The 15,746-nt window shown below is 37.2% G+C and overlaps 1 protein-coding gene across 1 annotated transcript in view; it reads left to right on the top strand.

The window, feature by feature from the left end:
• The first annotated feature begins 431 nt into the window (after nucleotides 1–431).
• LOC107105107 (proline-serine-threonine phosphatase-interacting protein 1-like) overlaps nucleotides 432–15,746 on the top strand; it is an 18,524-nt gene continuing 3,209 nt past the window's right edge. The window contains exons 1-13 of the mRNA XM_015405221.1: nucleotides 432–601; nucleotides 1,281–1,381; nucleotides 1,457–1,531; nucleotides 1,648–1,682; nucleotides 1,769–1,875; nucleotides 1,966–2,028; nucleotides 2,479–2,583; nucleotides 12,330–12,375; nucleotides 12,590–12,669; nucleotides 13,034–13,132; nucleotides 13,208–13,304; nucleotides 13,456–13,543; nucleotides 13,641–13,717. Coding sequence (XP_015260707.1) covers nucleotides 572–601; nucleotides 1,281–1,381; nucleotides 1,457–1,531; nucleotides 1,648–1,682; nucleotides 1,769–1,875; nucleotides 1,966–2,028; nucleotides 2,479–2,583; nucleotides 12,330–12,375; nucleotides 12,590–12,669; nucleotides 13,034–13,132; nucleotides 13,208–13,304; nucleotides 13,456–13,543; nucleotides 13,641–13,717 — 1,003 coding nt within the window. The 5' untranslated portion in view covers nucleotides 432–571. The remainder of the gene's footprint in view (nucleotides 602–1,280; nucleotides 1,382–1,456; nucleotides 1,532–1,647; nucleotides 1,683–1,768; nucleotides 1,876–1,965; nucleotides 2,029–2,478; nucleotides 2,584–12,329; nucleotides 12,376–12,589; nucleotides 12,670–13,033; nucleotides 13,133–13,207; nucleotides 13,305–13,455; nucleotides 13,544–13,640; nucleotides 13,718–15,746) is intronic.

Here is a 15,746-nt window from a genome sequence, read left to right as displayed (position 1 = left end):
GAAGACTGAAATGTGGTAAAAGGTCGATAAGTTCAAGGGGGGCAAATACTTCCTCAAAGCACTATAACTGTTAAGTATTTTATAACATTCAGTCTGTAAAAGGAAGAGAGTCTCAGCAGAACCTGTACTGGCATCCCTACTATTACAACACTGGAACAAATTGCAATAGTTTGTACTGGATTGCAAACTTTATAGGAAATTCCTGAAGTTGTGTCAGCCTCATTGTGTATATACTCTATCAGAACAGGAAACATTTCTTCAATTAAGCAAAAAATACAAATTAGTAAAAAAAACATTCTGTTAGGGTTCATGAACAGCCCTCTGTAGAATAAACGTTTGTTTGAAGCATTCAAGGCGAAGTTGCCCTTGCAGGCTCTCCAAATGTGGGCTCTGCTACAGCAGCTGCTGACTTGTTTCAGCTCTTCCTTATTTGAATGACACGACCAAGAGAGTAAGAGTTGCTGCATGAAAGCGTGTTTCCTGAATGTGACATGATGCATTTGACTTGCATCGCGCTACAGCTTGTTTCACCTCTGCAGGATTTTTAACTGAGAGTTACAGCACTGCTGACATGGCATTACAATTCAAAGATGCATTTTGGGTAAGTTCAATCTAATGATATTGATTTCTCTTGTATTTTAGTTACATTTTGTAGGGAGCTGAAGGGAAGTGTCACAGGGAAAAACAAAAAAAGTATTCTTGTGAAGTTTTAAATGGAAATGCAAAAGCTGTAAATTGTTGCCAAAGTTCTAATGACTTTTTAAGTTGATCAAATATTTTCTCTGGCACACAAGTTTGCTGTAACTCATTTTGAAATTTTATTTATTGTGATTCTGTGTGTTGTTCTGTTTTACTTTAAAACAAGATCTCACAAAAAGCAAAACCTGGTTTTCTTTACAGTACCGCTCTGTCCTCTGGTCCTCTGTGCTTTTAGGCTCCTGACATGTACTGAATCTCTTGTTCACCAAATTGAAGCTCAAAGGGCTAAATGTTGAGAACAGGCCATCAGCTGAGCTCTACCATTTTCCTTAGACTTGTATCCTAACTCCGATTTGCATAATGTAAAAATCTCATCACGTTAAGGTCCATATGAAAATTTCACATGTGTCCCGCATCACTGTTTCCATTTAGGATCCTAGAAGAGATAATTTGCCTTTCGCTTGAAATAAGTTATGACTTAAACTTATACATGAGTGAGAACAAAAGCCATTTAGGCAGATCACATTTTAAAAATGGAGCTGTAGAAATGAGACACCGGATTATTTTTCTTTGGTATCCAGGGCAACGACTTTGTCAGCAATGCTGGTTATGACGCTATTATTCAGAGACTTAATGATGGTCGGCGTACTTGCAAGGATGTGGAGGATCTCCTGAAAATGAGGTGAGTTGATTCATTTGAGGCAATTCATGTCTGAACTTGTAAACAGGGATTTTGATAGATGAGTTATGCATGCAGAGCATCAGCCGAAGAGAAATATGGGAAGGAGCTGGTCTCAATAGCTCGGAAGGCAGGGGGTTCAGCTGAGATCAGGTAGGTTCACCTGAGTGCTTTTCACAATGAATGCAGATCATTCTGAACACTTCTGCATAATATATCAGGTTTTCTGGTATTGCATAAAAGTATATTTTGTTGATTTATCCCAACAGCACTTTGAGAGCATCATTTGAGGAAATGAAAACACGTAAGAATACAATATTTTGGTTTCTCAAAACATTCCTTTTCATTGAGCAGTCTGTGTTTTCATCAATGTGCTTTACTTCATTTCAGAAATTGAAAATGTAGGAAACTTGCACATTCAATTGTCTGGCCTTCTAAAGGAAGAGGTGAAGAGAATGGAGGAGTTCAGGGAGCGACAGAAAGAGCAGAGAAAAAAGGTATCAATCCATTTTCTCTGCTAATAATATAACAGGGAAGTTCAATAGTTTTCCTTCTCACTAACGATGTTGAATTTCCTTTCTGACTAGTTTGAGACCATCATGGAGAAGGTCCAGAAATCAAAAATCTCCCTCTACAAGAAAACAATAGATGTAAGGTCAATTAATATTTCTATGATAATAGAGAAGATGTAAGATTATTTTGGGGAACCAGAATGACACACTAATTCTTTAACAGTTTTAGTCCATGTAGCTTCTGCTTTGATAGGCAAGAAAATCTGCCTTTTTTGTAGATTGTAATCTGTTCAGAATGATGAATTTCTTGATATTTAAGTACTAGATTGTTCATAAGTCCTGTTGGGTGCGGAGGAGGAATTAAAAAGCAATTACAACATAAAAATGCTGAAACGTTTTTTTTGGCAGACAGGAAGGAAGTGACAAGTCCTTTCTTAAATATTTCTTCTTGTGGGTGTGCATGACATTTTTTTTCTCCACCAAGCCCCCTATCAACAATTTTTCCTTTTGAGGCTTCACACTTAACTGTCTACCTACAGAGTGTAGCTGTCAGAGGTTTCAAATTATCTCTGTTTCCTGCCCTAACAGTCTAAAAAGTCATATGAGCAGCGCTGCAAAGAGGCGGATGAGGCAGAGCAAACCGCAGAGAGGCTGGGCAACGCGCCCACGGCCACTCCCAAACAGATCGAAAAGGTAAAGAACTTGCTACTCAAACTGACATCATCCTGGTGGGCTGCTGAAAGTCTATCAAGTACATATTTTTATGTAGACTTAGACAGCTTTATTGTCATTCTCTATACACAGAGTTTATATAAAACAAAATTTTGTTTTGTACATCTTTCAGACAGTAAATAAGCAGCTTAGCAGTGAAATGAACATTTTCATTTCATAAAATGCAGCAGTGATCGAATGTAGATGGTATGGGAGAAAAACATGTTGCAAAAGGCATTGATGTGGAAGTTCAGAGTACATTGTTCATTGGAAGAAATTACAGTATCATCAAAAACCTAATTTAATCCAGGAAAAATACTCAAAAAGTAAAATAAATACACATATTTTCATTTTCATTTAACTTCTATACAACCTGTACAGTCCCACTGAGAGAAAAAACAACTTGTTTTCAGAGGAGTCCAAGCCAAAAGGGTGCAACGACTATAAGACAAAATTATAGTTAAAAGGAAAAACAACAACTTATGAAAAACATTCCCAAAAAGTATAAAAACAATCCACTGGGCTATGTTTCCAAGTTTGAAGACGTATTGCTTCACACTTCAAACTTGGAAACAAAGTCCAGTAGATTGTTTTTCTACTTTTTTTGGAATGATTATGACCTGGATGACCTGGAAAAGCTTCCCCATTTATGAAAAAAAGATACATGTTATTGAATCAACCTTCAGAACGTTTGGCGGGGAAGTAAAAGCACTTAGTGGAATGAGTTCAGTTAATCTGAAAGTTTTCTGATTGAAGAAGAAGGGAGCTGAGTGACCAAAGGTTTTTTTCCCCCACCCTATTCATTTCAAGCAAAAGAAACAGAAAGAAGCAGCATGTTGTGTGAGTGAAAGACATATGAGTCAACATTTCTCAGGAACGTAGAGCCTTGTAAATAGAAATTAACCAATGGGAATTCCTAATATTAGCTAAGTCCAACCATCCCACCCATGAATATAAATCCCAATGATGTGTTGACATCATGCAACTTGCAATAAACCTTAGAGAAGTTGTACAGACAGAGTCCAATATCCTGAGACCCTGTGAAAAACCAGTCATGCACAAACAATCTCCATAGTCCAACACAGACATAGAAATGGTAAATAGTAGCTTTTTCAAGACAGGAGACTAGAGCAAAGTGATTTGCACTACATACAGTTATTTACCCATTCACGCACACACTCACGGTGGCACACTACATTGTAGCCACAGCTGCCCTGGGGCTCACTGACAGAAGCGAGGCTGCCGTAGACTGGCGCCACTGGGCCCTCTGACCACTATCAGCCGACTATGTGGGTGGAGTGTCTTTCCCAAGGACATAACAACACTGAAAACCAGAGCAGGGGCAAACTCCTGCATCCGACAACACTGTTGCCCAGAATAGTTGGACCTACAATCCGCATTCTAGCAGCATATGAAAACAAAAACCCAGTTTTAATCTTTGCCTTTCGATGAGTTTCCACATTGGGTTTAAAAGTGAATAAATGCGGATGATTTGACTTAAAGACAATAAAATTGTGAAATTCAGTTCCTCAGAAAATTTGACTTTTATATGAGACAAATTAAAGCTGATTCCTAAAACAAGAGAGGTTGGTTCCCCAAAGCCGGGCATGTGTACACTGCACGATTTATTCTATCGTTGCACGCAGCTACAGCTCACACTATACTATGAAACCACAGGATTTAAAAGTTTGCAGCTTACGATGTATGTTTTTACATCGTGTGGCTTCACGCTCTGGGTGCTGCCCTGGCAGTTGGTGCAATTTTGTGTGCTGGAAGCCCTAAAAAGAAAGGGTGACAATGTATTTGGACAAAGTCATGGTTGAGCAAACGTGTCTACTACGGTCTGTCAATCTTACAGAAAGAATTCCATTTCTCCATGGTTCTATGTTTACGTCTGAGAGTAAGAAGGAGAAGAAGAATCACTGTTTGTGCATGCGCACTGAGCGATTTCTCCACGAACATGTTAGAACGCCTGACTGAATTTCAAACATGTTTGATTTCTTTCCGACATTACAAATCCTGATCGGAAGGGGGTTGTGAGAGGGTGATTGCCCCCTTACACTACATGAAGCACGATCAAGCTGAAAGTCAGCCGGATCGAAAAATTCTCGTAAGACTGGAGGATCGGCCCGAAAAGGGCAAAAAATCGCACAGTGTATGCCCGGCTTTAATAGATGTGCATATCCTTTATCTGTATCCAGTGCTTAGCAGCATGGTTCTAAGTCCATTAACATGTGGAACGTCTAAAGCAGGCATCCCCAAGGTCAGTCCTCGAGGGCCGCTGTCCTACAGGTTTTAGAGGTTTCTCTGCTTTAGCACAGCTGATTCTGATGATTGCAGTTCAGCAAAAGCCTGTTAATCAACTATCAATGTAAATCAGCTGTGCTGGAGCAGGGAAACCTCTAAAACCTGCAGGACGGCGGCCCTCGAGACCGACTTTGGGGATGCCTGGTCTAAAGTGTTAGAAAACCCCTGTTAAATGTGGAAATCAAGGTGTTGGGGCCTGAGACAAGAATGCAGCGGAACAAAATTCTACTTGCTTTGTATCCAGTTTTAGGTTTACACAGTCACTGATGATTTAGGGTGTGTAGTTGCCCTTTTTTTCAGCTTTTTTACACTTCACTTTACAACATAATGGACTCTCTGTATTTAACACATCCCCTTGGGGAGCAGTGGGCTGCCACTGTGCGGTGCCCGGGGAGCAGTGTGGGGTTAAGGGTCTTTGCCGAGGGACCCAGAGTGGCAGTCTGTGGAAGTGGGGCTCGAACCCAGAACCTCAGAATTGTAAGCTCCATGCGCTAACCAATAGACCACCACTCCTGCCACTGCTAGTGTTAGTCCACAGGTTTTTCTGAAGTCCATCTACTACAACATTCTATAGTCTTTTCTGCTTCCTGATGCTTTAGTAGATTTTAGTAGATGCTGATATTATTTTTCCAGCTGCGAACTTTCTACCTGCCCATGCTGCCTAATAGGTCAGTGAAATGCCAGATCCAATCCACACATAGAAACTGTTGAGAGACACCAAACCTAGATGCAAATAGCAGAATTAGAGTAAGGTGAGTTTGCTTAATACCTCAGCAGAGCAGCGGCCTAATGGGCTCCATATCACAGTGCCCTGAAGCACTATTTATGCAAAAGAGAGAACAAACCCAGTACCGAGTGTGTATACTGCACATTATATGAAACACCTTTCAGTACGCCAGCATGCTTTTAAGTATGTTTTTGTTTGTTGTTATGTAAGATTTTACTAAACTGAATTGTGAGTTTTCATAACACTATAATTATTGGTGCCAATTAAGGAAGAGTAAATAGAAAAGTACTATATGGCTCTGTTTGAGTGGAATTTAAATGAGGTTTGTTGTGAATTTTACTACTGTAGTAAACTTTTTAGTGCCAGGCTGATTCACTGAGATGTACTTTAAGAGAAACCATTTATAGCCAAGTTTATTTATGCTGGAAGCTCAAATAGGTTACCTACGTAAGGTTGAGCTATATTTCAGTTGGATATTAAAAGCCTCTGTCAGCCCACAAACACTGAAAGAGAAGAATCATATGATCTACATTTCAGACATATATGTGTATAACAATAAATTATACATAGACTTATCTTTTGAAATGTTGACATGTATCCAAATTATTCAGATCACTGGCGCTTTGGAAATGAATCATTAGGCGGTTTATGATTTGGGAATACTTTTTTCATGCATTATATGCGAGCGAATGTACAATAAAATCTTATTTAAAGGCATAGCAAAAATAATTCCCTGAATGAAACAGAGCAGAGCAACACTTGTTCTATAAATAATGCAATATACGATCTTATTAAAATTAACAGTTCAGTGCAGCATTTCCTGTTCCTCACACTAGGCTGCTGCAAGCCTGAGAAACAGAATCTTTGTTCTGATAAAGCATTTGCCCTGTTTCCTTTGAGTTTACTTAAAAGCCAAATAAACTTTACTAAACTTTGTGCCATAGTTTCAGCTCAGGAAAATGCAAAAAATGTCAGTGCTGTGCATATTTATTGAAAAAATAAAAAAACAAAGAAACAAACAGCAGCAGACAACATACTGGTCCATCTTAGGACTGAATAGGTATCAACCGTGAATACTTCTTTAAATAAAATCCTCCCTAAGGGTCATTCTGTAGAGCTTTAATATGAGACTGTAATTTCATTATCCTACTATTTACATAAGTTCTCTAAATTTACCCTATTCATCTTTTAAAAAACAATATAAAAGTGAAATGTCCCCTTGTGGGAGAAATAAAGTTATTCTTATCTGATCTTTTCATTCATTTTTAAATAAACACAGAGAACTCCCACTTTTACTTCCTTCTGAAGTGAACTTTGAAACTGAGAACTTAATAAGGACGTACTATTATGTTTAAGTGATAAGAAACCAGCACCTGCTTAGTTTCTCATCTTTTAGTCATGCATGGATACCCCTTGACCCACTAAAGGTGTTTCTAAGTTTTCTTTCAGACTTTGACTGCCTCATTCTCTATCCAAAGCAATCATTAATGTTAGCTTAGGAATAGGAAAAATGGTCTGTTGGGTTAAAAGAGGGAAGGTGTGAATCTTTCATAAATAAAACAACCTGATACTGGACCTGAGTAATGCATAGTTCTTTTGTTAGTAATCTACAGTATGCCACATTTTTACCTTGTAATTCTGGGCCTCTCTATCATACCTAAACAATATAAATTCTAATCAATGTGTATCAAACTATCTCTATATTACTATTTTTAGTATATTCACGTATTTAACTAAATACGTTGGATCAAACTGTTTGTCTGGGATTTTAAAATCTTTGCTAAGTTGCTGTTCTGTCAGGATTCAATGCCGGTCCATTCATTTGACAAACTTTAATTTTCTATTAGTGATTTAGCAATGGTTTTAAGAGGGGGTATGTACGTACAGGATTACGTAGTAGGAATTCAAATATCTTTTGAGGCATAGGGTTGAGTTTTGAGTTTTTCATTATGAGTAAAAGTAAAAATACGTTTTTTTTTTCTTGTTTTTTTTTTATTAGGGTACAACCAATAGAAAAAGGACAGTTCTATGTGGTTATATCAAATGTGTCTGAAATAGTAGCAGAAATGGCAAAAACAGTTATTGAAACATGTTTACCTTAATAATATATTAGAAAATTAGAGAAGAAATGAAATAAAATAAAATATAAAACATGATAAAATAACTTTGTAAATACAATAAATACATGGGACATTTCAAACAAAGACACAACAGTTACATAAAACGTATTAGTAATTGTTCCTAACAATTTTATTGGGTTTATTAATGGTGCATAGGATGGTAAACATATTTTAGATTTGATTTTGATTTCTAATTCTGTCAGATTCAATCCTATATCGGTTTATCCTCACTAGAGAAAAAACTAACAATCACTTCCCTGTTTGGTAAAATAGTAGAACAAGTAACAGACAAGTATTAGTAATCATATCCTGTAGAAAATTATATATATTTAATTCAGTTGTTTTTTTATATTATTATTCAGTGTCAAAACCATACATTAGCATTCCAGTGTACTCCACTGGAGCTGGTCAATGCAATTTATTTCAGCAGCAGCCCAAAACAACTTCTGGTCATTTTGCATAATATTTTTTATAGCGATTAAACACAGAATAAAAATCGGTAGCTATGGGTTCCATTTGTTTTATTCCTGCTCTTACTGTCAGCCTTAGCTTGTGTTTTTATCACCCATATTCATCTCCAATAGCTTTATGACTAAGTACAGGAATTAAGGAGTGTGTCTATAGTGTAGTGAAATAGTACTGGGGAGTAGTAGTGTTTATCTGACTGAGCCATCAAAACATTGATATCATTACTTGATTCCTACTGCTAAGGGTTCAGAACTGCTATCATGGGAAGTAGTGTGGTAGTCAAGACCACATCAACCAAGACCAAGCTGTAACCCCTTAAGCCTGTTGTCGGCGGTGTCATGGTGGGGTGGAGGTTTGACAGGACCCAAATGCAGACACAAAAAGCTAAAGTGATTTCTTAAATATTAAATTAACAACAGAAGCAAAAATCCAAAACATAAATCCACAAAAAGTGAGGACCAGGAATACTCACAAGAAGGGGGCAAAAAAATGACGACAAACCAGCAAAGAGTGACTGAACAGGAGGAGGATATGTGGGAGAGAGAAACAAAGCTAATAAAACCAGGCTAATTAGCAGATTGGGAGCAGGTGTGAACAGAGGCAAGAAGGGAGCTACTGTAGGGAAAAGGAGACTGACACAAGAGGGCAAACAAGACATTTTTAGGAGAGACAAAATGGAAATAAGACCAATGAAAACTCAGAGATAAAACTTGAACAGAACCAAAACCATAACAGGCGGGCCCAACAGACAAAGGCTCATGTTGATCTATTTATAGAAGTGGCCAAAGCACAGTCATGTGGTGTTTCGTCCACATGCCTTTCAAAATGGGGGTTTAAAATTTCTAAACTATGTTTCAAAATAATTTTTTCACAAACACTTTTGGTTTTATAGCTGTGTAAACAAATAAAATGAGTTTTTAAAGTTCCATCTGACATATTTGACTCTGACTATGAGGGAGTAATGCAACAGCAGGTAGTCATTTTTTACCATACCCCTAATGACCAGCATCATTGGAAACTAGAGGCTCAGACCTTTCCAAGGAGGGGTCGGAGGTAATTGTGCGACCATTTCAGGTGATGCAACGGCATACGTTACATAAGCTTGCTCCGTTATTCTTATTTTCTATTCAGTTTGGTAATATTATTGTGTGTTCAATGGTAAACTTCAGTGAAACAATGGCTAAATCTTAGGAGTAAAGGCTTTGCCTTATGCAGAGGGTCTCCAATAATGCAAATCAGCATATTTGTCTGGCCAGATTCCCTTTTATCAATGTAAAAATTAATTTGGCACAATTTCGCCACTTTTGGCACCACTGTGCCAAAATCCCATTTCCGCCTAGCACACTGCCCACTAAAACCTTTGTGGAACAAACATGCTTCAACTTTCTCAGTCCAAATTTGCTTGAGTTATAGTCAAGATGTGGATCTGTAAAGTCTGAGGGTGCCTCCAGTTTCAGATGTGCTTTCATGGTGTTTGCAGTGTTTTTTTGGAGAGGTTAAATATTTTTCATTTTTTTTCTCTGTTTAGTCACCTATAAATTAGACATGGTGACATTTAAAATAGTGGTTCTGCCTGAAAAATATTACTCAATGCCTTTCTGTCATACAATTACAAACAAGACCGATCTTGTATCAAAAATCCTACAGGGAAGTGCATCTGGAAGGGGGAGCTGACCCACAGATCCCCACCGTTTCAATTCAGTTTATTTATACAGCGCCAATTCACAACACATGACATCTCAAGGCACTTTACATTTCAACCAGATCATACATTCAAATTGATTAAAAGTTTCCTGTCTAAGGAAAACCAGTTGATTTCATCGACTCATTGACACAAAGGCAATCCCTCACACTAAGCATGTTTGTTGCGACAGTGGAGAGGAAAAACTCCCTTTTAACAGGAAGAAACCTCCAGCAGAACCAGAACCATTTGGCTGTATATGTCCAGCAAGCTAATGACACTCTTGACAAATGACGTTAGCTTATATTGTACAAAAGGTTTACTACTTTACTGTGGAAATCTGAGCTTTAGTCACCTTTTCACATCATTTTAAAACAATAGCGTTCTAGCATTAGCTTAGAATGTGGGGAAGCTTTCTTGAAAAAAAACAGTTTTGTATTTGTTTTGTCCATAAACAGCATTGTCTGTTTTATTTATTAAGAATTTTCTATTACTTCGGCTTTACTTGACATGACAATGATAGTACCAGCACCGTGCTTGTTGAGTTTTATGTTTAAGCCTAACTTTGAAATCTCAAACCGTATTTCTTGTAATGGTTAAATGATTTAATCTTTGTCTTGTTTAAACGTACAACATGACAATTTTAGAGTGGAGCCTTGTTTCTTTGCTCCCTTTTTTAGAGCTTGACCTTTTGAGAATTGTTTTGGAAGTTGACTGAAAATATAATTTCCTGTCTGCTTTTAAACTATAACAGGCTTTTTGGTTCCTGAGAAATTGTGTCAGGGTTTTTTTAAACTTAACCAAAGTGATGAAACATTGGTAACTTTGAAATAGGTTACCTCCAAAAGACTTTCCCAATTTGTGTAAACCTTTGACTCCATTCTTACATTTAAATTGAGTTGCTTGTTGTGAATATAACCTGTGACAAAAAACATTTTTGAGCTGTCAAAGACAACTACTTGCATTGAGTCATGGTCAATCCCATACTACATGTATATTAAAAGGGTTAGTCTTATCCAGTCTAGAATCATTAAAAGACTTTCAGTATAAATTTAATGGTTGAATTTATATATTAATTGGAGATTATAACTTGACCCCTGTTAACATTTTAGATAAATTTCAGTTGAGTAGTAATCCAAAGTTTGTTTACAAATTTCACTAAAGTTATTTCTTGAATTATTTGGGAACCCTGAAAAAAGAACAGTCTTTCTGATGCATATCCAGAATTACACTGAAGAATTACATCAGCATTTGATTCAAGTGCGTTGTAAAGTAAGACCATTATTAATAATTCTAAAAAATTGTTTACCTTAAATGTAACATGCGGTATATCCAGTCCAGTGTGACAAAAAAAAACAAAAAAAACATGTTATATATCAGGAGGGATAAATCTACCAAAAAAGATGCAAAACTCCTGTTTTATGAGCAAGTAAAGACAAATTATTTTTTCAAATGCCATTTATTTGATCTCAGGATCAAGTTTTTTATCCCATGGCCATATTTGGCTAATGTTCTTAGCAGAAGTTCTTCAAATTGATCAGATTTTGAGGACAGCAGTGCTTAGGTCACACCCCTGACTTCCTGTCAGATTTATTTCTAAACACTTGCTGTGTCACTCCAACTACCAAAACTACCATCTTCTTCTGGTCAAGTCTTTTTTCTTTTTATTCTGCATGCTTGAAGTTGGCAGTGACAGCTTAAGGATTCCACCAATGTGTTTCAGTGTGGATGTTTTGGAGGGATCTGTTACCAACAGTTCCTGACTTACTTCTTTTGACCAACTAATCCTGACTGATACTTTTGTACAAAACGATTTCTGAATCTCATCCTTTATAGCCTCTCGATAAGTTCTGGCTTTAGCTAAAGGAAGCAAATAAGTCAACATCACAGATAGTATTTTTATTATTATTATTATCATTATATTATTTTAGATATTAGTCTCATGTGGCTGTTCAGTGGCGCAGTGGATAGCACTCCTGCCTTGCAGCAAGAGGTTCTGGGTCTTTCTGCATGGAGTTTGCATGTGTTTCCTGAGCATGCATGGGTTCTCTCCGTGTACTCCGACTTCCTCCCACAGCCCAAAAACATGACTGTTAGGTTAATTGACTTGTTTAAATTCTCCTTTGTGTCAGATAATGGATGGATAGTCTCATGTAATGTCACAATAACAGTAAAAAAAATGTCTTAAAATGATTCATAGTAGTCATTTGATAAAAAATGTGTTCCCTAAATGAAAATGAACTAGCATTACACAGAAAAAGAGGAAAAGAAAGTACAAAATGGAAACTTTTCAAGATTAATTCACAGTCCAATTCCTTTGAAGCAAAGCATAAAGAACTGAGTTAGGCATTTGGTAATTGTGCTGAGTAACCTTATAAAGAACAATATTTAAATGTCTTTTTTTTCTCTCTGACATTTCTTTTAGATGAACAACAAATCTAAGCAGTGCCGAGAGGCTGCAGTTGAAGCAGGTAAGGAGAAAGAGGTTTATTAATTTAAGTAAGCATAGAAACATATACTTTGTCAGGATCTGTTTTTTTAATCAGAAGTATAATTTTTATTAAAATAAATTTGGTCTTCCTAACTTCCCTTTTCTCTGAAAACCATTAATTTTCTAATATGCATAACATAAACCAAGGATGACTGAGATATAATGTGTCACCATGTGGTGTGAATTATCTTTAGAGAAGCAGTACAGGTCAAACATTGAACAGCTTGAACGGATTCGTCAGGAGTGGGAGGCGACGCATATTGAGACCTGTGAGGTAAGCTGTGAGACGCTCTATTGTTTTTTTTTTCTGTTTACTTAGAATATGCCTTTTCAACTGTGTGAACAAACACAGAGCTGATATATAGTGCTAGGTGTGTTTTCTTAGATTGGATATGAAGCATTTCCCCATAACACACTAAATAGTGAGTCATTATTCTGAAAAGATAGTTCCGTGCACCAGCTCTTCCTGAAAGTGATAACATCAATAGATCTGAAGCCTTTTAGCAGCTTTAAACTTCCCTATAAGGTTAGTCACTGGTGACAAAATAACAATGTTTATACTTGGATGCAAATAAAAAGAAGATTGGGGAGTTTCAACTGCATAATAAACATATTTTTGTACTCCAAATGTTCTCCAGATGTTTCAGCAGCAAGAGGAAGATCGCATCAGTGTCATTAGGAATGCATTGTGGGTACACTGTAACCAGCTTTCAATGCAATGTGTCAAAGATGACGAGGTGAGTTATTATAAGACCTGGGCAGTCAGGAACACACAATATTTACATCTCTTTCATGACAAGCTGTTTTTTCAGTGTTGCGAAAATGTCAGACAGTCGCTTGAAAACTGTGACATCATCAAGGACAACAACAACTTTGTGGAGATGAAAAAGTGTAACCCGACCCCCCCAGGTAAGGCGTGCAACGCCTACAATCTTTCTGCTTTGATTTGAATATGTTCCTTTCTGAGAGTTCATTTCAATATTATCTTTCAGCTAAGTACATATTACATCAGGGCTGGTACTTGTTGAATTGATTTTAAGGCTTTTTCTTCCCGCCACAGCTCCAATCGAATATCAAAGTTACTACGAGAATAATGCTTCAGTGCAGAAAAACGGCAGCGCTGGATTTGTAGAAGGAGTCAAGAAAAGGTTGGAGGATGAAAAGACATTCAGAAAATATTTGGACTTGTTTCTTATACTGTAATTGCTGTGGTTGACCTTTCTAATAGCTTTTCAAATCCTTTAGGTTTTCAAATCTATTGCCGGGAAGCTGTACATTTGGCTCCAAGCTGAACATCAATGAGGGAGTATCTGAACCTCCTGGTATGCTACCATAATTATTCAACTAACTCTAGAACTGCTAATAAGGATTTCATCCAATTAGCTGAATCCCACATGTTATTTCTGCACCTAAAAAATTTGACCAAATCATGTTGACTATGTTTTGCAGAATAGATACAAGTTTCAGCTATAAACATACAGCTAAAAATTGCTTTGAGGATGTGAAAACCACAAACATCATTTGCTCATTTCAGCAATAGATTAGCACTAAGTAATGCAGAACTGGACAGGGGTGATAGTGATGTAGAGGTTTGTTCTGTAAATGGTGGGCTGACTTTTAGAGACCCTGCTCTGTCCGTCTCTATTGTTCTCCTTGCTGTTCGTGGTCAGAGGACTGGTGGCACTGATAGAATAGCAGCCTCGCTTCTGTCAGTCTGCTGCAGGGCATCGGTGGCTAGAGTGTAGCTTAACAACATCCGGGAGTGTGTGAATAGGAGAATGAATGCGCTTTGGAGTCCTTTGACTTGAAAAAGTAATCTATATTAAGTACAAGCCATCTGTAAAAAGAAAGGAAATAAAAATAGAATCTGAAAAATTAGCATGCATATATATAAAACCCTTCATAAGTCAATACTGTACAGAATTTCTCTACATTTGCAGCTAAAGGTCTACCAACTTTAGAAACATAAAGATCACAATTTTTGCTGTTTATTTTGCAAACTCAGTCAGAATGAGAATATTTGTGAACATCAAGTCACACATTTTATCTCAGTTTTTTTTTTTTTTTTTTTTTGTTGGTTTTGGTTTTGGTTCTGTTTTAGTATTTAAACCATGCTGTTGTTGTGCCCAGGGGTCCCCAAGTTTTAGTTTTTAATCACATGTAGTGCGTTACACGTTAGTCAAAGAATTTGGTTCTGTTTTTTTTAGAGCAGCTTTCACCAAACTTGCTCCATACTGCATGGCTCCCTATGGGATGCTTTTCAGACATGAGTTTCTTCTTAGCATTCTTCCAAGTCCCAATTTATGTGGGGCCTGACATCCTATCTGCAAATCCTGACAACATCCTCTAGATTTCACAATTAAGAAGTATGTTGGTCTGTTGCACTCCTTTAAGGTGACTATAAACCTGCAGTTTGGGCAAATTCTCTTGTTATAGAATAGAATAATATTCAACTTTATTGTCATTACACTGTCACAAGCACAAAGCAATGAAATTCACTTTCTGCATTTAACCCATCCCCTTAGGGAGCAGTGGGCAGCCATTGTGCGGTGCTCGGGGAGCACTCTGGGGTTAAGGGTCTTGCTCAGGGAGCCAGAGTGGCAGTCTGTGGGAGTGGGGCTTGAACTCTGAACCAAAGTGCAATGCTCTAACCCCTATTCCACCATTCCCACCCAAGGACTGTCAGTTCAGGTGGATGACAAAGTATTGCTCACTTTGCTATTATACTAAATTCTGATTCATCATAAGATATTCAAAGCTTTAGATATTGATTTATAATATAACTCTGCATTGAGCTTCTTCAAAACTCTCTATCTGACACTGTTTGCAATAAGAGGACTGCTGAAGGCTGCTGCTTGCATTGGATTTTATTTAGGTGCATTAAATTTTAGGAAGGTAAATGCAAAACTAAGCTGATTTTTGTATGTAAAAACACATACATCCATGTGTTCATGTATCCATTTCACAAGTAAGAAGTGTTTTGTTCTGTTCAAAATAGACATGAAACACTAAAGACCAGGGGTCTGTTTGAAAAAGCTGGTTTACTGAAGACTCTTAAGTTTTCTAAACCTGAAATCAGGGGAATCACCATAGAAACATTCTCCCCAGAGTGTTCTCTGTCTCTGCTCTCCTTAGAGCCAAACACATTGTTTTATTTCTTGATTTAGTCTGGAGAGTTCTGTTGTAATTTTGTGCAAAAAATATTTAAAAAAACATTCACTAGGTCAATTAGACACATTAGATGTTAAAAATAAACATTACATGTCCCTTTGAAGTGGACTGGATATACAGTCAGTTGACTGTATATGAGATTTATTTGTTTTTGGTTTGTTTATAATATGAGCAACATGC

This window comes from Cyprinodon variegatus, unplaced genomic scaffold (genome assembly GCF_000732505.1).
Source record: "Cyprinodon variegatus isolate N-32 unplaced genomic scaffold, C_variegatus-1.0 Scaffold2066, whole genome shotgun sequence".
Lineage (NCBI taxonomy): Eukaryota > Metazoa > Chordata > Actinopteri > Cyprinodontiformes > Cyprinodontidae > Cyprinodon > Cyprinodon variegatus.
This window is presented reverse-complemented; position numbering and strand designations above follow the sequence as displayed.